This window comes from Cibotium barometz, chromosome 39, assembly GCF_041138505.1.
Source record: "Cibotium barometz isolate CiBa-2024 chromosome 39, ASM4113850v1, whole genome shotgun sequence".
NCBI lineage: Eukaryota > Viridiplantae > Streptophyta > Polypodiopsida > Cyatheales > Cibotiaceae > Cibotium > Cibotium barometz.
This window is the reverse complement of record NC_141084.1, coordinates 46,113,725-46,137,140: the sequence shown is the minus strand read 5'-3', so window position 1 is coordinate 46,137,140 and position 23,416 is coordinate 46,113,725. Positions and strand designations below refer to the sequence as shown.

Genomic DNA, 23,416 nt, shown 5'->3' with positions numbered 1-23,416 from the left:
CCCAAGTCGAATTCTCAATTTCCCTATCTTTCCACCTAATTTTAACCTCAGGGATTAGTCAACTACAAAGTTTCCTTTCCCTGAATTCAAGTACCTTGTCAGGTTCATGTGGAACATAGGATAATTCATCGACTTCAACGAGTTCTTGAGGAGTTACTGTGTCATCCTCACCTCCCAGTTTCCCTTTCAATCTATTGATATGAAAGACTAGATGAACTCTAACAATTGGAGGTAGTTTTAGTTCTTACGCAACCGTGCCCATCCGATGCATAACTCGAAATGGACCACAATATCTAGGAGATAAATTCGAGCATTTTTCCATTGACAAAGTCTGAGAATCTTTAGGAACATTAAAATAAACCAACGCTCCTGGTTCAAAAGACCGAGATGAGCGTCCCCTATCAGCATAAAACCGTGCCCTATCATGAGCACTCCTGATAGAATCCCGAGCTTCGGTCAGAATTTCCTGCATATCTCGCAAGAAATCCCTCGCTGCATCAAGCTCGATGTCCTTAAGATTGACATCAATAGGTGCCCTGGGTTAATACCCATACATAAGTATGCACGGACTAAAAACCAATAGCCGTATATTTAAAACTGTTATAGGCAAATTCCATCATTGGAAGATATTTCCCAATATGATGATTTTCTAGAGACATATGCACAAAGCATATACACTATAATCTGATTCATACACTCTGTTTGCCCATCAGACTGCGGATGATCAGAGTAATTCACATTCAAAGTAACTTTCTCATTGTAAACCAATCGGAATAAAGTAGGAAAGCATGGCATTATGACAGCAGAAACCAGGGATACATCGGCGCCCCGACATACCCACATCTGTATATGGAATAATCGACGTCTCGATTTACCCATATCAACATAGAGAATCATCAACGTCTCGATGAGTCACATATGTCCATCCGTAAGCCTATCAGGTTGATTGTATAAATCACCTAAAGTACGGAACTAGAGAAAGAAATGCCAACAAAGGAAGAATCCAAATTTCCTTATCCGAACACAACAAGATAAACTTGTTTGAACTCTAAAGAAAGAGATTTCAACAAGTGAAAATGCCGACGAGATTACCCTCATCAAAACATGTAGGCTATAGATAAAAGAAATTTATCTAGAGAATACCCACACTATAACTTCTAGTGAATTTAGAAAATAAGATTGTCTATGAATGTTGAGGTCAACATGCTAAGTGATGTAAGCAAAGCAACAATCTTGAGCCCAAATTATCCCATAAGATAATATATGTGAGGGATCCCTAGCGTCCCATACCACCATGATACCACCCATACATACCTTAACAATTTGAAACTCCCTAGTAAGCCGTCTAGGAAAATATGAATAAAATCCTGTATAAAAGGAATAAGATGGCGTTATCCAGACTTTCACATACTAAACCTGTCTCTATATACTTGAGACTACATCAAGGAATAAATCCTTCTGAGTACATCATTAGAAAAGAAATTGAATTATTGGCGCCTTTCTAATGATAACTACCCAAAACACAATAAAGTTAGGGTAGAAAAATAACTCACCTAGATATATAAGCAACTAGGTATCCGAGTTGGAATATATACAAGAGTACAAAAAATATACTCCAAAATTACGTGCAAAAAACGAAGGCAAATGCTACCTTCAAAGCACATGTAAATATTCAAAAGATCAAAAGATCCTTCTAAAACCATGGATAAAAGCATAGAAGCTCCTCGAATCTATAAAAACCATAGTTGATCATAAAAATCAATGCATACCATCTAATGGACATAAATCATGCCAAAAGAAGCATTAAAATTGGTGGCCAACTCATCAATCCAGAGTATATGAACATTGTGTTGTTCAAATAAAACTCCAAAGTAAGAAAGTGAAACACATGTGTGTAGCACTCAATAAGAAAACCCCTAGACACAAGTGATCTAGGCAGAACCTGATGAGTCCATATAAAACTTGGAAAACATCCAATAAAAATCCACCAAAACAAACCGATCAACTAACCCATGATAGAGGCTCAAGAAATTAAGCACAAACCACACTTTAATAAGTGCAAAATAAATTATCATGGAAAAGTGTCAAAGGTGAAACACACTTTGAACACAAATTATAGCCATCAAAAGAAATTAAGGAACATGTCCAAAAAGAATGGCTAAACAATGATAAAAAATCATGAATACATCGTTTAGAATTAATCCAAACATAAATATCCATAAATACGAGGTATAATCGTATTAATAAAATATGCGAATAACCCGCATCTATCTAATGTCAGCACGAGAAAACGTACTTCAACATTAAATAAACCTCAAAAATATTAAATTCTCGAGAAAAAGAATTTATCATGATTTTTTCTCAAATTTTTCCAAATTTTACAGGGCCTCAAAATATAATAATTTTGAATTCCACCAAACGTATTCTATGGCATTCCAAACCTATATTTTTTCAGAAAATTTTTAGCAATTAAATTTGCCAAAATACCATTGATATTTAAAAAATACCAATTTTTAGGATTTCTAAATATAATATCTAGAATATTCCTAATTTTCCCTGAGAATCCCATCGTTCACGAAATTTCCAATTCCGCCCGACAATTCTCAAATCCAATGAAAATTTTCAATTTTAATGGATTTTTCTAATTTTCTGGATCAAAAAATATATTTTTAAAGGAATTTGAATGGTCACGGGCGCCCGAATGGACACACCACATGCCAAACACCAACCCCACATTTTTCCAAAATTTAAAATAACCTTTGTCTAATTTTCCACTAATTTTCAGGAATTTTTTGAAATTTTTAATCAACCCCGAACGCATTTAGAATACGAACAGTCAAAAAATTTCGGAATTCCAACGGTTTTCCCGGAATACGGAAAGCCAAAAGTTTTGGGAAAATGAAAAGACAAAAAAAAAAATTCGGAATGTGAAAGGTCAAAGGTTTTTGGAATACGGAAGGTCAAAAGTTTTTCCGGAATTCGGAAAGCCAAAAGGTTTCGGGAAAACGGAAAGCCAAAGGTTTTCCGGAAGATGAAAAGCCAAAAATTTTCAATAAGAAATTTCCAAAGAATTTTCAGAGTTTTTTTACTCAAATCGAGTAATTTTCAGAAATTTCTAGGCTTTTTCCAAGCTTTTTTTTTTGGAAATAAATCCAAAAGCTTTTTTTAAATATAAAAAACTCATTTTTTAAAAAAATGAAAAAAATAACCTTTGTGGCTTTTAGCCAACTTGATTTTTTTTGTTACCATATTATAGTAGTGATGTGTGTGAACACACTTAGGACCGCCGGGGCACTTTTTCCCTCACTAGGAGGTTTTTTCCCCCGTGCATTGTATATACGCTCATTATCTTCTAGGGCTTGTTATCTTTCATTTTTGGCACTCATAATACACTACTGTGTTGTGCTCAAGCTTTCTTATCTTCTTGAAGTTGTGTGTGCATTCCTGCAACCCTAATTCCAACAATTGGTATCAGAGCAGGCTTCCACCTCCCGGGCAGCATCACCGGCACCTGCCGCTTCATCTCCTCCGATTGCGACGAGATTTCACGAGCGTCTGCAGGTTAGTATATGCCGTGGGGTCATTTCGCCCTCCGTTTTTGCATTCCAAGTACTGCGCAGGCAAAATCGTCCTACTGTGCAGATTTTCTGTCAGGATTAAAATCTGCAGGACAGGTGCCCATTCGTCTGTTTTGGGCTGTGCTACATAGCACAGGTCGATTTTATACAGGTTTTCCTCTTACAGACAGCATTTACATCTAGTAGTACAGTCATTGGCCATGGCTGACAACAATGATGTATTCCGCATGTTGGCTGCTGAGGATAAGTTGGATGGCACCAACTATCCATTGTGGGCATATATGATGCGACATGTATTGGTAGCAAAGGGGTTATGGAACATTGTGCAGGGTATTGATGCACGTCCTATTGTGGCTGGGAATGCTGCAAACACATCAGAAACAGGTACTGTTGATGATGGTGCAGGCACAAGTGCTGTAGCAGCTGTTCGAGAACCACCACTTTCAGCAGAGCAGATTCGTTGGGATGGTAGAGATGCGCAGGCTCATGCCTTGATTGCGCTGTCTGTCAAACGTACCATTATCCCACATATTCGCTCCTGCAGGACTTCTAAGGATGCTTGGGATGTACTTGCCACATTGTATCAGGCAAGAAATGAGGCTCGTGTTGCTTACCTCCGAAAACAGTTGGAGAGTGAGCATATGAACGAAGGTGATTCAATGGATAGCTTTTTGACAAAGATCAAGGATTTCAAAGAGCAGCTCATTTCTGCAGATGAAATCCTGTCAGACAGTTCACTTGTGCAGACTGTTTTGAATGGTCTACCAGATTCTTATCAGGGTTTTGCTTCCACTCTTCGCTTGATGATGAAAGGCAATCCCAATGCCTTATCATTTGAGGAGTTAGTTTCTGTTTTGCTGCAAGAAGACCAGTCAAGGCAAAACAGGAATATTATGCGTGTCGCAGATCAAGCTTTTGTTGCTAGTCAGAGAAGCGGGAAAGGTAAAGCTGGCTTTTCTTCTAGTAAGCAGAAATCTGCAAATGCTGCGCAACCAAAGAAGGAAGACAAAGATGAGAAGAAGGGTGACAAACAGAAGACATTCTGCAAGTACTGTAAGGGAAATGATCATGTCATCAAAGCGTGTCCTAAGCTGGCTGCGAAAGAGGCTAAGAAGAAAGAGGCTGGTATGGCTGTTGCAGATGCCTCTCCTTCTAACAATGAATCTGCTAATGTTGTGCTAGATACAGAATGGGCATTCAATGCGCAGTGCAGTTATGACCCATCTTTGCATGACACATGTATGTCTGCAGTAGATTCAGATGTATGGTACTTTGACAGTGGTGCCACTAAGCATATCACCTCGCAGCGCAGTTTATTCACTTTCCTTGAGTCTGCTCCCACAGGGAATACTGTCACTTGTGCCAATAACTCCTCTTATCCCGTTAAAGGAGTTGGAAAGATTGTGCTGAATGTTGCAAATGGCAACACCTTTACACTTTTTGATGCATTGTATGTGCCAGGGATCAAAAAGAATCTGCTGTCAGTCTCCGCATTTGCCAAAACAGGTTTGGTTGTAAAATTTGTGGATGACAGATGTACTGTTCATGATCTCTCTTGTGGTGACATCATTGTAGCATCTGGTTCACTATGTCGAGGGCTGTATAAGCTCAATATGGATGGCAAATGTGTAGAGGATTCAGCATGTGCTATTATGGATACGCAGGCTATTTCAGATGCAAAACTGTGGCATGCACGTTTTGGTCATCTGAATTTTGCAAGTTTGCTGCGCCTGCAGAAATCTGAAATGGTGTCTTCTTTGCCTAAGCTTGAGGCACCTGTCAAGCATGTTTGTGAGGGCTGCATATTGGGTAAAATGCAGCGTGCTTCCTTTCCCAAAGATGGATCAGTGAGAGCTGAACGCAGATTGCAGCTTGTTCACAGTGATGTTTGTGGTCCCATGCAAACTCCATCATTTGGAAACTACCTTTACTTCGTGACTTTCATTGATGATCTTACCAGGCATGCATGGGTATATCCTTTGAAGGCAAAGTCCGAAGTGTTTTTGTGCTTCAAACAGTTTTTGGTTATGGCTGAAAATGTGTCAGAAAGTAAGATGGGCACCCTCCGTTCAGATCGAGGGGGGGAGTATATGTCTTCAGAATTTAATGCATTTCTGGCTGAGCGTGGGATAAAACACCAATGTACAGTGCCGTATACACCACAGCAAAATGGTGTGGCTGAGAGAAAAAACAGGTCTCTCATGGAAATGGCAAGATGTATGGTTAAGAGTCAAAGTCTACCACATGGTTTTTGGCTTGAGGCTGTCATGTGTGCCACTTATGTACTAAACAGGTGTCCCACCAAAGCATTACAGGTTGTCACTCCATATGAGGCTTGGCATGGCCGCAAGCCATCTGTTGGCCATTTACGTGTTTTTGGTTGCCTGGCATATGCATTAGTGCCTGTGCAACATCGCAGAAAATTGGATGACAAAGCTGTCAAATGTATTTTTGTTGGATATAGTGCTGAGAGCAAAGGCTATCGTTTGTATCATCCACAGACAAAGCGCATTTTGGTTAGCCGTGATGTTGTATTTGTGGAAGATGCAGTTCAGCCCTTGGTTTCATGTACTAAGGAGACAAATATCAGCTCACGTGATGTCTATGATACATTGTTGCCTCTTTTCAGTGGTGCACAGTCAAGTGCAATACCTCATGAGGCAGTTTTTCAGCCTATGCAGGTTTTAAATGATGGCACAGATCAGCCTATATCTGATGCAGATGTGCATGATGCACTTGAGGATGAGAGACAAGAGATTGAGGGCTCTAGGAATATGCCTAGATGGCTAGTGCAGACTTTGCGTGACAGCAAGTTGGATGCCCCTTTGTCTAGTCGCACTCGTTCTGGCTCTCATGGAGCCTCTTATGCGTCAGATTGTTATGCATTGGCTGTTTCTAGTATGTGCGATGAAAGTGAGCCTGTTTCATTTGATGAGGCACAAAGTTCAGAAAATTGGATGGCTGCTATGCAAGCAGAATACGATGCTATTATGAAGAATGGTACATGGTCTTTATGTGACTTGCCCCCTGGCAAGAAGGCCATTGGCACTAAGTGGGTATACAAATTGAAGCGTAAGCCTGATGGCACAGTGGATCGCCATAAGGCTAGACTTGTTGCAAAAGGTTATGCTCAAGAGAAGGGCATTGATTTTGATGAGACTTTTGCTCCCACATGTCGTATGACCACTGTTCGTAGCATCTGTGCATTAGCAGCTCATAATGGTTGGAATGTACATCAGCTGGACATAAAGACTGCGTTCTTAAATGGAGATTTGCATGAGGAGGTGTATGTATCGCAGCCTCGTGGTTTTGTTCAAAGAGGGCAGGAAAACAAAGTGTGCAGGTTAAAAAAGGCTTTATATGGTTTAAAGCAAGCTCCACGAGCTTGGTATGAAAAAATACATGCATATTTAACTGCACATGGGTTTCAGAATAGTCCAACAGAAAGCACTTTGTATGCTAAACGTGTGGATGGTGTACATCTAATCATTGCTCTCTATGTCGATGACATGCTGCTCACAGGACCAAATGAGAGTCATATTGCTGATTTTAAGGCTGATTTGAATGCCTCTTTTGAGATGTCAGATTTGGGGCATTTGCATCATTATTTGGGGATACAATTTAAGCAGTGTGATGGAGGTATTGCTTTGTGTCAGACAAAGTATATTGAATCATTGTTGCGGAGATTTGGCCTTGAAGACTGCAAGCCTATTGCTACTCCAATGGAGACAGGTTTGAAGTTGAGTCTTCATGATGCTGGAGATCACTTTGATGTCACACTCTATCAGACAGCTGTTGGTTGCCTCATTTATGTATGCATTACGAGGCCAGACATTCAGTTTGCAGTCTCACAGGTGAGCAGATTTATGCATAGCCCAGGCATTAAGCATTGGCAGGCAGTGAAGCGTATCTTTCGCTATTTGAGTGGTACTCGGCATCTTGGGTTGTTTTATCCCAAGGGGGGATCATTGCCGCCAGATTTACATGCTTTTTCAGATTCTGACTGGGCTGGTTGTTATGACACACGCGTGTCCACGAGTGGTTTTTGCTTCATGCTTGGAAGCTCATGCATATCATGGTTGAGCAAGAAGCAGCCTACTGTGGCCACTTCTAGTTGTGAAGCTGAGTACAGGGCAGCTTTCACAGCTACGGTTGAGTGTGTGTGGCTCAGACGCCTTATGGCTGATTTGGGTGTTGGGCAGCCATCTGCCACCACCATCTTCACTGACAGTCAGAGCGCATTGGCAGTTGCGCGGAACCCAGTGTTCCATGCTCGTACGAAGCACATTGAGGTGCACTACCATTATGTCAGGGAGAGACTCTCTGCAGGAGAGATCAGTTTGGCTTATGTGCCAACACAGGATAACCTTGCAGACCTTTTCACAAAGGCTCTGCCTCGTGAGAAGTTCGAAGCTTTTCGCAAAGCTTTGGGCTTACTCCCTTTTGTGGATTCGTCCACATAGCTAGACACTTCCCTATACATGAGTGCTAGCTCTTGTTCACCGCATCACTCCAGGGGGGATTTGTTACCATATTATAGTAGTGATGTGTGTGAACACACTTAGGACCGCCGGGGCACTTTTTCCCTCACTAGGAGGTTTTTTCCCCCGTGCATTGTATATACGCTCATTATCTTCTAGGGCTTGTTATCTTTCATTTTTGGCACTCATAATACACTACTGTGTTGTGCTCAAGCTTTCTTATCTTCTTGAAGTTGTGTGTGCATTCCTGCAACCCTAATTCCAACATTTTTTAGGGGGAGGGGGCGAATTTTTCCGCCCGGCTGCAGCGCAGCCCCCCCCTCCCGCGTCTGCGCGCATGGAAAGAAAGAAAGAAAGAAAGAAAGAGAGAGGGAGGGAGTAGAAAATAAATCCCTCACCTCCTTCTTCTCCCCTCTTTCCTCTCCTTCCTCTCCCTTCCATTCTCTTTCTCCTCCCTTCTCTGTTAAACAGAGATTAATTTAATCCATTGATTAATTTTTTAATTAAACATATCTTAATCATAATTATTATTAATTATGATTAATGTTTAAAAAAAATCATTTTAAAGAGATTTTCTCACGGAAAAGAGAAGGAAAAATCAGATTTGAGAGGCGGAGGGAACCCCACGCACACGGGAGAGCAATTCATGCATCAACACGCTGTCCTCTACTGAATTTCAGTAGAAATTGACAGAAATTCGATCGCATTCCCGCGGAAAAAACCCACATTTTAAAACAAAAAAATGCTCAAAAAATTCCTAAAAAATTAGGAAAAATTTCTAAAAATTCTAGAAATTCAGGGAATCCATTCTCTCAAAAATATCCACCATAAACTTTATGGTAATTTTGAAAAAAATTCCATTAATGCTCGATTTTAACCATAAAAAATAGGAAAAAATAGCATTAACTCACGGTATTCCCCCGCAACGTCGATTCGTCCATTGAATTGTAGTTACACACGTTCCAATCACCAAATCGATGATCCACGTGCAATTCATCAACACAAATCAACAAAAAATAACATTTTATTAGTAAATATTAAAATTTACTAAAAAAAAATCAACAATTAAATAGAGATTGCTCTGATACCACTGTTAAAACCCTAAGATCTCTCTAGATAATTGTTATGCATAAACATGCATAAATCAGGCATAAACTCAGCCACCCAACCACCCCCGAGCCCAAGGGATGCACACATGAATCATAAATGAAATACATCATACCTCTACCTTGATGTCCCATACCATCAAGAGGTATAACTCCAATCCAATAGCATGTAGCTATAGTGTGAAATGGTAGATGAGTAGATATGGATCTCTACACAAGAGACCATAGCATAAGCCTCAAGCTTCCTAGCCTCCAAGCCCCCAAGCTCCCCTTGAGTGTGTCCCATGCCCCTATTATATAGGAGGGCCCTCAAGTGACTCTTGACTTTCCATTCCTCATGTGTGACCCTTGGATGCCTGACCCTAACCTTAACCCTTAAGGTTAGTCCTAACCCATGCTCCACTAGAGCTTGTTCCCATGCTCCCATGCTCACAAGCCTAATGTGGGTTAGCCTCCTAGTATATGCACACATAATGTGTATATAACATAGCACACATAATGTACATATAACAGTGACTGATTGCCCTCATGGCTTTTTTCCATCGTGGGGTGTGCACAATGTGAAAAGTCACTTAGAGGGCCCTCCCCTTGAGTGTGCCCCATGCCCCTATTATATAGGAGGGCCCTCAAGTGACTCTTGACTTTCCATTCCTCATGTGTGACCCTTGGATGCCTGACCCTAACCTTAACCCTTAAGGTTAGTCCTAACCCATGCTCCACTAGAGCTTGTTCCCATGCTCCCATGCTCACAAGCCTAATGTGGGTTAGCCTCCTAGTATATGCACACATAATGTGTATATAACATAGCACACATAATGTACATATAACATACTTCCCCTCTCTCAAAACATTGCACTCTTGCAATGAAAAGAAGGAGAACTGCGCTGAACAAACTCAACCGACTCCCAAGTCGAATCCTCAATTTCCCTATCTTTCCCAGAGCTGGGAGCTGGCCTTGGAGCGGTGGCTGTGCAGAATCTGCAGAAAAAAAAAAAAACTGCAAAATTCCATCGACGCTGTGTTTTTCCGTCGACTGCGAATTTTCGTCGCCGTCCGTCCGTGGTTTCCGTCTGCCGGTTCCGTCGGCGCTCCTCCGTCCAGCCACCAGAGTCGGGCGGCACTAGTGGGGAGCCCCCCACCACCGCCCAGCTCGCGGGCGGTTCTTCCACCTTTAGCCGGCGCCCGCTTCCGTCGTCGCCCAGGCGCCCCTCTGCTACGTCGCAGCAGCCGCCGGCCAGTCGTCTCAACCTGTCGCTCGTGTCCGGCCGCTCACAGACGGGCCGTCCCGACCCACCCGCCGTCGTCGTTTAGTTCCGGTAGACCACCCGCCCTCGCCGTTCGTTTCCGTTTCCACGGCGTCGCCCATCGGTTCCGGTCCAGTCGCCCGCTGCCGTTCCGTTCCGGCTCGCTCCTGCTCGCGACTAAAGTGGCTTTCGCTTCTGACCTGTTCGCTCGACACCAGCGCCGGGAGCCTGCATCTGAAGCGCCTACCGCCTCACGCCTGCTCGACAAGTCGACTCCAGCTGCCCGCCCGGCACCTGCCGCTGGGACCTGACAGCTGCACAACGTCCGCCTCTGCTGGTTCGCCAACGCCCAGAGCACGCCTCCGCCTTGCTGTCCTCTGCACACCTTGTGACCTATGTGCACCCGTCTGCAGCTCTGCAGATCTCATGACATCTGCAGCTCTGCACGCCTCCGTCTTGCCATCCGTGCTCTGCAACGACTCCCTACAACACCACTCCCTCCAACGCCTTCACCTGCAATGACTCCCTTCAACAAGGTCTCTTCCCGGCTGCCCAGGTACCTTTGTTTCAGCAAACAAAAAAACAAAAACAAAAAAAAAACCAAGGAAGATTTGAAAGATTGCAGGTGGTGGATTCAGGCAAATTGGGGGATTTCTCAATTTCAGGACAAAATAAAAAAAAATTGGGCATTTTGCTTTGCCTGCAATTTGGGGGTTTTCGAAATCGAGGTCAAAATCAGCAAATTGAACCTCTCTCATTTGCAGAAATTTGGGGGTTTTCAAAATTGAGGTCAAAATTGGCGAATTGAACCTCTTTCACTTGCAGAAATTTGGGGCTTTTGTGAAAATTGGCCAATTAGATGCACATTGAAGCAATTGGAATGCATAAAAATTGGGGATTTTCTGATTGGAGCATGTGCGCACTTATGATGCAAATACAGTGGTTGCCCACACTCTTGCTATGCATGATGCAGAGCTATGGCATGCTCGTTTTGGGCATGTAAATTTTCAGAGTTTGATGCTTTTGCAGAAGCATCATATGGTTGATAATATGCCGTCTCTTGAGTCTCCACCAAGACATGTATGTGAGGGGTGTATTTTGGGAAAGATGCAACGAAAACCAATCCCCAAAGATGGAGCTGTTAGAGTTGAAAGTAAATTACAGCTCATACATAGTGATGTATGTGGTCCAATGCGGACACCATCCATAGGGGGGCATCTTTACTTCGTCACATTCATTGATGACTACTCCAGGTTTGCTTGGGCTTACCCTTTGAAAGCGAAAGCAGATGTGTTTACATGCTTTCGACACTTTGTAGCAATGGCTGAAAATATGTGTGCATGTAAAGTCCAAACACTCCGCTCAGATAGAGGTGGAGAATACATGTCAAATGCATTCAAGGATTATATGCTTCAAAAGGGCATCAAACACCAATGTACTGTGCCTTATACACCGCAACAGAATGGTGTAGCTGAAAGGAAAAATAGATCTCTCATGGAGATGGCAAGATGCATGGTGAAAGCACAAAAGTTGCCTCACAAATTTTGGATGGAAGCTATAATGTCTGCAACTCATGTGTTGAACAGGTGTCCAACAAAAGCTTTGAAAACCATAACACCATTTGAGGCTTGGTATAGCCGAAAGCCAACAGTGGATTATATGCGTACATTTGGGTGTTTGGCATATGCACATGTGCCAGAACAACTCCGAACAAAGCTTGATGACAAAGCAATTAAATGCATTTTTGTGGGCTACAGCAATGAAAGCAAAGGATACCATCTTTATAATCCAACTACACGAAGAATTTTTGTCAGTAGAGATGTTGTATTTGCTGAAAATTCAGAACAGCCCATGTACAGCTTGTATAAAAGCAATGATACAGGCTTACAGGACATGTTTGATGGACTTTTACCCATTGCAATTAGGGGGGATTCAGATCCGCCAGCCCCTACACAAGAAAATCCACATGTAGAACATGTGGACCAGCCAGCCATTCAGCCCCCTTCTATGGAAGAAGTGGAAGATCTTGTCAGGGAAGAGCAAACAGCCATAGACACAGCCAAGTCAGTGCCAAGATGGTTGCTGAAAACTTTGCAAGAAAGCAAACTTGCAGCTCCACTCACAGGTAGAACAAGGGCTAGTTCCAGCCATGCTTTGAATGTACATCGTGGGGAGTCCGCATTCGCAATGGGTGGTCTCTTTGATTCAGAAGAGCCTTCTTCTTATGAAGAAGCACATGAGAATGAGCATTGGTTGCAAGCTATGCAAGTTGAAATTTCTTCTATCATGAAAAACAATACATGGGATCTTGTGGAATTGCCTAAAGGCAAGCATGTAATTGGAACAAAGTGGGTGTACAAAGTCAAAAGAAAGTCTGATGGTACTATTGACAGGTACAAAGCAAGACTTGTGGCTAAAGGCTACTCCCAGAAAAAGGGAATAGATTATGAAGAGACTTTTGCTCCTACTTCGAGAATGACCACAATAAGATCAGTGATTGCATTGGCTGTGCCCATAAAGGATGGAAAGTGCATCAATTGGATATCAAAACTGCATTCTTAAATGGGGATTTACAGGAGGAAGTATATGTAAATCAGCCCATTGGTTTTGTAGTTCCTGGTGAGGAACATAAAGTATGCAGGTTGCACAAAGCATTGTATGGGTTAAAGCAAGCTCCAAGAGCTTGGTATGATAAGATACATGCTCATCTAACCAGCCAAGGTTATGAGAATAGTCCAGCTGAAAGCACATTATATGTGAAGAAAACCAATGCCGATATTCTCATAGTCATCTTGTATGTAGATGACATGCTCATTACAGGTACAAGCAAAGCACAAATTTCAGATTTCAAAGCTGATTTGAAAGCTGAATTTGATATGTCAGATTTGGGGCCATTACACTACTATCTCGGCATACAGTTTATGAATACAGATGATGGCATTGTTATGCAGCAAACTAAATACATAAAAAGTTTGCTAAAAAGGTTTCACATGGATGAATGTAAGCCCATTTCTACTCCGGTAGAACCAGCTGTACGGCTTACTATGCATGATATTGGAGAGCCTTTTGAGGCCGGCATTTACAGCCAGGCAGTGGGATGCCTCATTTACTTGTGTAACACGAGGCCAGACATATCTTTTGGGGTGTCTTTGTTGAGCAAATTCATGCACAGCCCAGGCACAAAGCATTGGCAAGCAGTGAAACGCATTTTTCGTTATCTTAAGAGTACCCTGGATCTTGGTTTGTTCTATCCGAGGGGGGGCAGCTTGCAGCTTTATGCATACAGTGATTCAGATTGGGCTGGTGATTATGATACCAGGCAATCCACCAGTGGGAATTGTTTTTTTTCTTGGCAGTTCATGCATATCTTGGTTGAGTAAAAAGCAACCCACTGTTTCTACATCTACTTGTGAGGCTGAGTACAGGGCAGTCTTTACAGCTACAGTAGATTGTGTATGGTTGAGGAGACTATTGGCTGATCTTCGTGAGTGTCAGCAGACACCCACCACCATTCTCACTGCCAGAGTGCTATGGCCGTGGCACGAAATCCAGTATTTCATGCACGTACCAAGCACATAGAGATTCATTATGACTGTGTCACAGAGAGGCTACATGCAGGGGAGATCAGTTTATCTTATTGCCCTACACAGGATAATGTTGCAGATCTATTCACAAAGGCTTTACCTCGAGAAAAGTTTGAAGCTTTCCGCAAAGCTTTGGGCTTACTCTCATACAGAGAGTGATCTGCTACCCTTGTACAGGTTCACACTTCCACTACAGGGGGGATTTGTAGGCATATGCTCACTTATGGTAGTGCTATGTGTGAACAGGGCTTAACCAAGGGCACTTTTTCCCATGTGGTTTTTCCCCTTGGACATCAAGTGTGAAAGGACACTCTAACATATAATATTTTGTACTTCTATATTATATGGATGTGGCACACATGGAAGGGTTGACTTGCATTTTGTGGATACCACACTTTTGGCTCTCTCTCTCTCATTTCTTTGTGTGAGCTTCTCTACCGTGCACCCAACCCTAATGTGCAGGTTTGTGTGTGTGAGTGTGTGAGTCCAACACCCAACAATAGATCCATCTTGGCCTCGCAAATTGTGGATACCATCTCTCCGCTTGTGGGGGCCTGCAATCTCAAAGAAATTCCTTGTGATCATATCTCTTGCTTGCGGCCAAAAGGAAGCTCTGGCATGGTATCTCTACTCCACACTCCGCTCCTCTATGGATTTGAGCTCTGTACGGGCAGCAGCCAACTGAACCTTAATCCATGGGCTATCCGGGGAGCTCTCCTAAAGTCGCTGAAGAGAAGCAAGGCTTCAATGAATGCTCCTTTCCTACTCACGGAATCCAGCCAATCTGCTTTGTGCTGCCTCTTACAGTAAATTGCTAAACTCACCTAGGCCTGCATCCATGGTGCCTGTGGTTGATCTGAGAGAAAATCCAGCCTCTCCGTTATCTACTTTGTCATGCTACATATCTCAGGGTCCTAGATGAGGGTCTTAGGGATTCGAGTGCTCAAGTGTTTGTCTTGCCTCCAGGGATCCTTGAAAGACAAAATAACTGGAGCGTGATCAGAGAAATTAGTGCCTGCCAAAATACCGATCATGTCCCCCATGATTGCAAGCCCACTCATCCACATAGAATCTATCAAGTATGGAAAGATTGGGGCCAGTTCTCCTCCTGTCAGATCTCGAGAAGGACAAACTCCCAGGGCTGTGTCCAAACTCTGGTAAATGCCAAGGTTCCTGTCCCCTAAGAGCGAGGATTAACACCTCTGAAGGAAAGTACTCTACGCCAGAAACTGTAGCCATGCCTCCTCCGAGTCTATCCTCTATTGACTTTGTCATGTTAAACTCCCCACCCATACACCAAAAGGCGGCCTGTGGAAGGGATTGGCGAACTATACTCTAGAAGGTGGCTTTGCCTATAGTGGTGTTGAGCACATATACATTTAAAAAACCGACTGCCCTTTCCAATGTTGACGGTCACCCACTAAGCCCGACCAGTGTCAATGGTGCTTGGACCAACTATTGCTGGCAACAGTTGCTCGTTTTGCTGACAAAAATATAAACTACCCCCTATGTCCCGGAGGGCAAAAGAGAGAGACCAAAAAGAGTGACTCCTGTTGGGTAGAATCTTTGGCCAAGGGCCAAAGATGGGTAAGCACGTTGGTGATGTGCAAATCATGCAAATGTCGAGAGAGCTCGACTGCCTGCCCCTGGATGGTGATAGACACCAACTCCGTATCCCATTCCATCCTTGGTGCTGCACTCAGGGGGGAGGAGAAGATCATCACGCCACTCTTTGGCGTGGAGGGCCTAGAGTGGTGAAACACCACACAAATCCTAACGGGAGCCACCATCTCCTCAAAAATACCAGTTCCTTTGACGGGCAGACACCGGAAGAAAAACTGTAATCCACTAGCTGCCCTAGAACCGTGGCGGGGGACTGGTGACACTGGCGGGAGAGCCCTCACCGGAGAGGCGGTGATGGTCATCTCAACCAGCTACGAGGAATGATGAATCAAGCGGTGGACTGAACTCGCTGGTTGCCTCTGCTTGGGGTTCGGTGTGGCCGAAGGTTGGCGGGAATGCTTGGGAGAGGTGTAAGGAAGGGGGAGAGTGGGCTCCGAAGGAGTCGGGTTAAAGAAAGCTGCCGAGGGGAGAGTTGAAGACGAAGATTGGGGGGGGCGAGGTGGATAAGGAAGAAGAGGGGAGGAATCCTCCTCTAAGGGAGGGTCCGCTGAAGGCTCAGTAGGGCCAGAGGGCCTTATTGGGTCCTCTGGCCAATAAGGCCAGAGGACCCTTCTTGTGAGGAAGGGTCCGCTGAAGGCTCGGTAGGGCCAGAGGGCCTTATCGGGATATGGGAACCTGGAGAGGAATCATGGCAAGGTAATGGCCTCCAAAGAGGAGAGGCGAGAGGTGGGTTCCTTGAGGTAGCCACCTGCCGGGGGGGGGAGGGGGCATTACCGTCGGGTGGTTGCTGAGATTGCTCGAAACGGTTCTTAGATGAAACCGTGTCCTCCTGTGCTCTACTAGCCTAGCGCGCTCGGCGGTGCCGTTGAGCTCTGGAAGTCGGCTAGCGGCTCTGTTTTAGGCCAGTAGTCTGCCGCTCTCCGGCATTAGTATTGGTAGTGGTAGGATCTTGGTGCTTTGCTACTTGGGGGCCAGCTTCCCTCCCACCCCCCTGAAGAGGATTTGAGTTGGGACCCGAGGGGGGGGGAACATTGGAGGTGGTCTCTTGGATTGACGACGAGGACAAGCTCTAGCAAGATATCCCATCTGCCTGCATATGAAGCATTGGCTTGGGAGGCTAGAGTACTCCACTCTTTGTAGAATAGGGGCTCCTTGGAGGCAAGGAAGAGATATGGCATGTGGCACTGTCTCTAGAGAGGCTATGCAGATACGAAGGGATGGAATCTTGCCCACCCATGCAATATCCGTAGTGGCGATGGAGGGAGATTCTATCACTCTTCCGATAGCACCATCTATCATCGGGAGGAGTGGAAGGTATTTCTTCCTAAGGCTTGGGAAGTAGACTGTCACGGGAAAGCCTCAAATGCTAGCTAGAGGGTCGGATGTGGGGTTGAAGCCATGCTGCCACCTAGCAAAGAAGGCCTGGGCTGTACGCAATGTGACTGGGCTCAGCTGCATGACTCTGTTGGATGCCTCTGGCGAGTCGAACTCAACCTGGCAATAGGCACACCCCAAAGGATGAATATTAGTAATCTTTCCATGTGCGCCAAGGAGGCTAGCCTGTTAATAGATCCCTGAGCTGTCCGCACGCCGGGCGGCTATCCACAATCTTGCATACCAAGGAGGCGGCCTCTAAGGATGCGACTGTCGAAGCGAGGAGATGGAGGTATAGGCAAGGGACGGTGGGGATGACGGTGGGGGTTCAAGACCAGAAGAGGCCGAAGCTTGCCGAAAAGAAGAGCTGCCCGAGAACTGAAAACCTGACTTGAGAACACACTGAAAAAGGGTGGGGGGGGGTTTTGGGGGGGGGGGAGTACGGGTACGAGGAGGAGGAGGGGGCTTGAAAGGAGGAGGAGGAGGGGGTGTTGAACGGCTAGCAGGCGAGAGAGGAGAACACATTGAAAGGGGGGGGGGGGGGGGTTGGGGGGAGGCGAGTAGGGGTATGAGGATGGGGCTCGAAAGGAGGAGGAGGAGGGTGAGGAGGGGGCTTGAAAGGAGGAGGAGGGGGGGGAGTGGAACGGCTAGCAAGTGACGGAGAAGAGAAGTAGGGGCGCCAAGCAAGAAAAAGAAAAAAGAAAAGGAAAAACTGGAAAAAGGTGTTGGACGGGGGAGGAGAGAGGGCGGGCAGGAGGCAGGAAAGGAGCCGGGGGGGGTGTGGACAGAGGGCAGGAGGCGGGATGCAAGGGGGGGCAGGGGGAGGGGGCAGCGCAAGAGGGAAGGATAGGGCAGGCAAGGGGTGGAAGGGGCAGCTCGCAGGCGAAGGGGTGAAGAGGGTGATGGAGGGCAGGAGGGGGGAGAAGCACGAAGAACAGATGGCAGGGTGCAAGTCAGGGGGGCTCACAGCTCTGTGAACACCCTCCTGTACTTATCCTTTGTACCTTGTACTATTGCTGCTAACCCTACCTTGCAGGTTCCAACATCACAGTCCATGATGGCCAAGAGAGAAAGGAGGTTCCTCTTTATATGTGGAACCCAAAGAACATATGAATGACCTTTTGTACAAACTTCTTTAGACATAAGTGAAATAGTACATGAACCTTTGATTGGGCACTTTGCATCATTGTCCACTGCCACCATGATGTCATCTCCCACAGGCTTTGGAGGAATACCAATCCTTGTGACTGGTCATATGCCTAGAAGCCCTATAGTCGATTATCCAAGAATCATCATGTGCTGCAACATTAGCTATTTCACTGCACACTTCGTCAATGGCAACAAACCGCTCTATTTTTGCAGCATGGCGGGATTCTTCCTTGGTCTTTAGAGTGCCATTCTTGGCGTCTACTTGTTTTTTACGGAGAAAGCTTGGTTGTCATCATTGCGACTTTGCATCTGCAAACTTGTGCGCACGGAGTGCTCAATCGACTTTGATATCATTTGGAACAACCCCTCACAAAACTAACAAAGATATGAGGCTCCCTCTGAAGCACCCCCGAGCTATGAGGCTCGACAAGCTCGACAAACACTGCAACGCGTGGCATTCCAGACCACTACAGCCCACCCGTCTATGTGTGTGGCTGGGCCATGGCCAAAGCCTTGCTTGGGTCTTGATCCCTTGGGGAGTCGTTGGCCTTAATAAAAAAGTAGGAAAGCACACTTATTAATGAATATAACTACTCATAGATTTTCACATTAACCCTTGCCAATAAGCGTACATATGTCATTTATTCCCTATTAGTCCCATCATGGGCCACCCTAGGTACAAGCCTAGTCTCAAAATACACGTCAGCCACATAATGACCTTTGGGGCCATATATATCATGGGCAACTGCTACTGGAAGCAATGAGAATGTAAAAACAGTCCTTGGTGTTTCAGTCAAATCGTTGCACAAGATGGTTAGACATAAGCTGGCATAAAGCATAGCTACAACACATGCTTTTGTAGTATAAAAATGGCTTTTGTACTGCCATAGCAACTGGGATCTTGTAGGGTATTGGATCTAGATTAACCAAAGAACATCTTACTAATCAAATATCCCAAAAGTTTAATGCTACTTGTTTGCTTGTTCCTCTATCTTTGTGTCCAAGCTACAAATTTAATATTACGGGGTTTTGGTTAAATTATGGGCAACTGCTATTGGCAGCAATGAGAAAGTGAAAACAGTCTCTTGTATTTCAGCCAAAACTTGGCAAGAGTTAGTTATACATAATCTGACAAAAAGCATCAATGTTTTGCTTTAGTTAACATGGTTCATGTGTGCTTCACATTGTGAGTTCTAAGACCAAGTAGGCCAAATTAAGATTTTGATAGTAAGTGGACTTGATTCGGTTAGTTTGTGTGGAGTATTGAGCCACCTAGTTGTCAACACGTGCAGCTGAATCGCTTGGATAAACTGGTAAATTCTGTGCAGTTTATGGCAACAAGCAGGGAGGGCAGGAAGAAGAGAAAAACCGTCCTTGTCAATCTATGTAGCATTTGGGAGTCCACTTGATCAATACTTCATGAGGCATGCACAGAAATTGTTTTCGCGAGCCATTGAGCATGCACAAGTTGATGCTTCCAATCCTCAGGCATGCTTTTATCTCAAATATTCATTCCTTTTTGTGGAAGAAGTTTTCCTGCCTCTTTTTAGGTTGAAACTGCTTCCAACCTATAGCTGGATGTTGAGCAAGTAGCTGCATTTGAAACTACATAGGTATTGGAGGAGCACATAGCTTGTGCTGCTTTGGAGCACCCTTTGAATGTGCAGTATGACGAAGAGTTTTTTGGTTCTGGCTTGCAAACAAGCATAACACGGCTTGTAAGCAAAGGGCATCTAGGTCGCGAACCAATAAGCCGTGCTCCAGACAATAATTGGCATTATATTGGGCAAGAGGTAATGTTTACATTTTGCTGCACTCTTTTCGAAGGAGATATATTTTTTGAATCGTAAATATTGATATTTCTTTGGGCTAACCTGTTGCTGTTCTTGTATTGGTTTATTTTGCTATGCAGAGGTCTCCTGCTCAATCTGTGGGTATCCGTGCAGTCGATACAGAAAAGTACACCATAGTAAATCAAGCAACAAATGAAGTGATTGAGGAGGTGGAGGAGAGCAAAGCTTTCTTTGAGGTGAGAGTTCAACTTTTGCTGATGTAGGATGGTGGTGTATGTTTTGTTTTTTTGTGTATGTGAGATTGGTGTGAACTAGATGTTTGTGTAGGTGAGATGGATGTTTACAGGTCTTGACTTCAAAGCTTGTGGGAGCTTGGAGGTCCATTATTGCTATTGGAATGAATAGGAATATGTAAATTTTTTTGTAACTTAGAAATGTGCAACGGGGTGTGTTGAACAGGTATACGAAGGAGCTGTTTATATTCATCAGGGAAGAACCTATCTTGTGAAAACGTTAGACCTTGGGGCAAAGGTTGCCATTTGTGGTGAAGCGGATCTGAAGTACTATACTAAAACCAGGGACTTCACAGATGTGCATGTTATTGGTGGTGAACTTGTGAGTACGGAATACCTTGTAACTTTTTCTTTCAGCTAATGCTTCTTAGAATCAAGGAGGAAAAAGTGGTATGTTTAGGCGTTTCAGATTGAGGTGGAAAATGATTGACAGTGTGTACTTGTCACAGCTTTTTCTACTCCCCCCCATCCATGCACGCCCCACAGACACAAAATGTTCCTATTAGTAAAGAAAAGTACACCTGAGAATACATACAATGTCCCTCTTAAACAAGTTAAAATTTTAAAAAGGGTCACTGCCTCCATGGCTTGCTGCTGGCTGAGGGAGCAACCCACACTCAGGGCCTGTAATGCCAAGTGATCCCATCCTTGCCTCTTGAGAGAAAAGGTTGAGAGAATCTGCCAGTGTACTGCTGCCCGCTGGCGTACTATCAACCTCTGGCATCTAAATCTTGATGGACTGTGTACTCAAAGAAGGGGATGCCGGGGGCATCCTGGGGGGTGAAGGGATCATGCCACTGCCACTCATGGGGGTCCCACTGCAGCCGCATCAATGGTCGGCCCTCCCATAACCTTATTCTCCACAATCTCTCTTTGGCCTCTTTGGCTGGGGATGCATTGATGGGCCATCTATGGTCATGAAACCGGATCACTCTCACCCTTTGTAAAGTCCAGCTACTGCTGAGGTCCCCTGTCAAGGGAGGGAGAGGGGGGGGTGTAGAGGATCTGCTCAATCTGCCGTGTGGTCCTACAGCGAAAGTCACGAGGGTGCCTCCATCTGTACCATGGACTGCCATTGGATATCATGTCAAGTAAGAACCCCTACCCACTCAGGGGGAGGCGGGTCCTGGACTGGTGCGAGCCACTCAGGTGGGATGGAGGAGTTGGTGTCGAGGGTGAGCCTGTCTCTACCTGGGATCATAGCCAGGCTCTGCTCGTGAACCTCTTGGCGGGAGCCGCCTAAAGGTGAGCCACTCTCCAAGAGATCGGGTTGGTCCCTCGCTCATGAGACAACATGATGGGAGCCTAGCATGTGTCGGGATATGCTGGAAACCTGTGTAATGGTTCTCCAAGTCCTGGCGGGCCGATGCAGGTTCCCCGTCGCTGTCATTCTCTTGCATGCGGCGTTCCCCTTCATCCCTGCGGGCGCACCACGCAACAGAGGACAGAGCAATCTTAGAGAAAAGAAGAATGATTAAGAAATAGAAATTACAGCCAAGAAGAAACTTGAAAATTATCAGCCTTGTCAGTGCCGTGGAGAGTCAACTCTTTGAACTTGTCAGGTATCCCTGAGTAAGCAAGGATGGAAAAGCTCTTAGTGCCCGATTTTCCGGGTTCCGTTGGGATTGTAGAAACTACAGGTAGCATCCCATCCTTAGAACCCGGCACGTCGAACGGGTCTTTAGGACCGAAGGCACTCGTCCACTAGGAAAAGGGTAATCAAGGGGTTCCAAACCAGAGGGGCTGACGAAGTCTCCCCTCGTCTAGGACTTGGAGAGACTAGAGCTAACGTGGTACCACACCTGGGAGAGACTGGCGGCGAATTGGTCCTCAAAGGCTGGGCTCAGGCCGCAGGTGCTCATCTCTGTGAAGATGCATCTTGGGCTTGGGGATCAGCGACTGCCAAGAATTGGAGTGTGGGTGGGTGGAGATGTGGGCCATAAGAAAGTCCTTCCATGGCTCACCGCCTGGGAGGAGCTAACCCAGAATCCACACAACTTGTGCCAGTTGATCTTTATGCCTAAGGCTCCGAACAAGATCTCAATTGCATCTGCAAACCTCTGGAGATTCTCCACATCTCTAGAGAGGTAGGCACTTGTGTTGTTTGCAAACTTTGAATGGAGGAGCTCCTCCTGAGATCTGATAGGAAGCATGAGCCTCTGTAGTCCAGTCTCCTGGGAAGCAAAAAACTGCTCATCGCTTCCGCCACAAAGAGGAAGAGGAAGGGGCAAGGAGACATCCCTGGTGTACTGAATGAGAAAGTGGAAACCTGTCACCCCGAGAGCCCTGGATCAGGACTGGACTTGACTGTGAGAGGCTGATGGAGACACCTCGGATCGAGGTGGCGTGGAAGCCCATCCTGCACAGTCTGCTTGAGAAAGCTCCAACCCACCTTGGCGTTGATGCGTCGGGGAAGCCTTGCCTCTATAGCTCGTCCAAACACACCACCGTAGGGGGAACACAATCAACCAGCACCACAACACCAGCAAAAACACAAATCCAGAGTACCAATCTACTCAGCTGATATCCTCTGTCCTTCAGCCGACACAATCGGACACCTCAAAAACCCCTCAAACAGATTCAGCTAACTCCTTCGGCTATCCTCCTAGGTCAGACCCAACTTCCAATAGCTCTGATCTTCTCTTCTAACTCCTCAGCTAACCTCCTCTTGACACCCATTTGACCAAGCAAGCTCCTAACTGACACCTGGCTGACCAATTGCTGACTGTAACCTGAATCAGATTTCTACTGTTAACCCCAGTCAGATATATGTCCTCCAGGCTCCTAAAAAATCCTCCAGCCTCAGCTACCTTCAAAATCCTTGCCTCAGAACCTCATAGGAACTGTTAGCATCACCCTGCTGACTTCTTGCTGACTGAAATTTGACCTATCTACCTCAGCTGACTTAGTTCTGAATTAGATCTCACCACTCCAGTGTCCTCTGACACTTCCACCCCCTCAAATATCTTAAATCCCACCAAGGCTCCACTCCACACACTCAAAGCTGACAGCAGCTGACTGTTTGTTGACCCGGGAGTACCTTCCCCTTCTATTCTATCAAACTGACTGCCTGCTGATTAACCTCTGACAATGAAACCAAGCCCTGAAACCCTTACCTTCGAATCAAAAAGATTATATCTATCCTTGTACACCCTCAGCTGACTGCTTCTAATATTTAGTTGATCCTATCG

At 45.1% G+C, this 23,416-nt stretch overlaps 1 protein-coding gene across 3 annotated transcripts in view; it reads left to right on the top strand.

Annotated features, from left to right (window-relative positions):
- LOC147616156 (uncharacterized) overlaps positions 1 to 23,416 on the top strand; it is a 130,330-nt gene that overhangs the window by 86,715 nt on the left and 20,199 nt on the right. For all 3 annotated transcript variants that reach the window (XM_086778782.1, XM_086778781.1, XM_086778783.1), the window contains 4 exons: positions 19,468 to 19,627; positions 19,753 to 19,932; positions 20,052 to 20,168; positions 20,392 to 20,547. In XM_086778782.1, the coding sequence (XP_086634908.1) occupies positions 19,468 to 19,627; positions 19,753 to 19,932; positions 20,052 to 20,168; positions 20,392 to 20,547 (613 nt within the window). The remainder of the gene's footprint in view (positions 1 to 19,467; positions 19,628 to 19,752; positions 19,933 to 20,051; positions 20,169 to 20,391; positions 20,548 to 23,416) is intronic.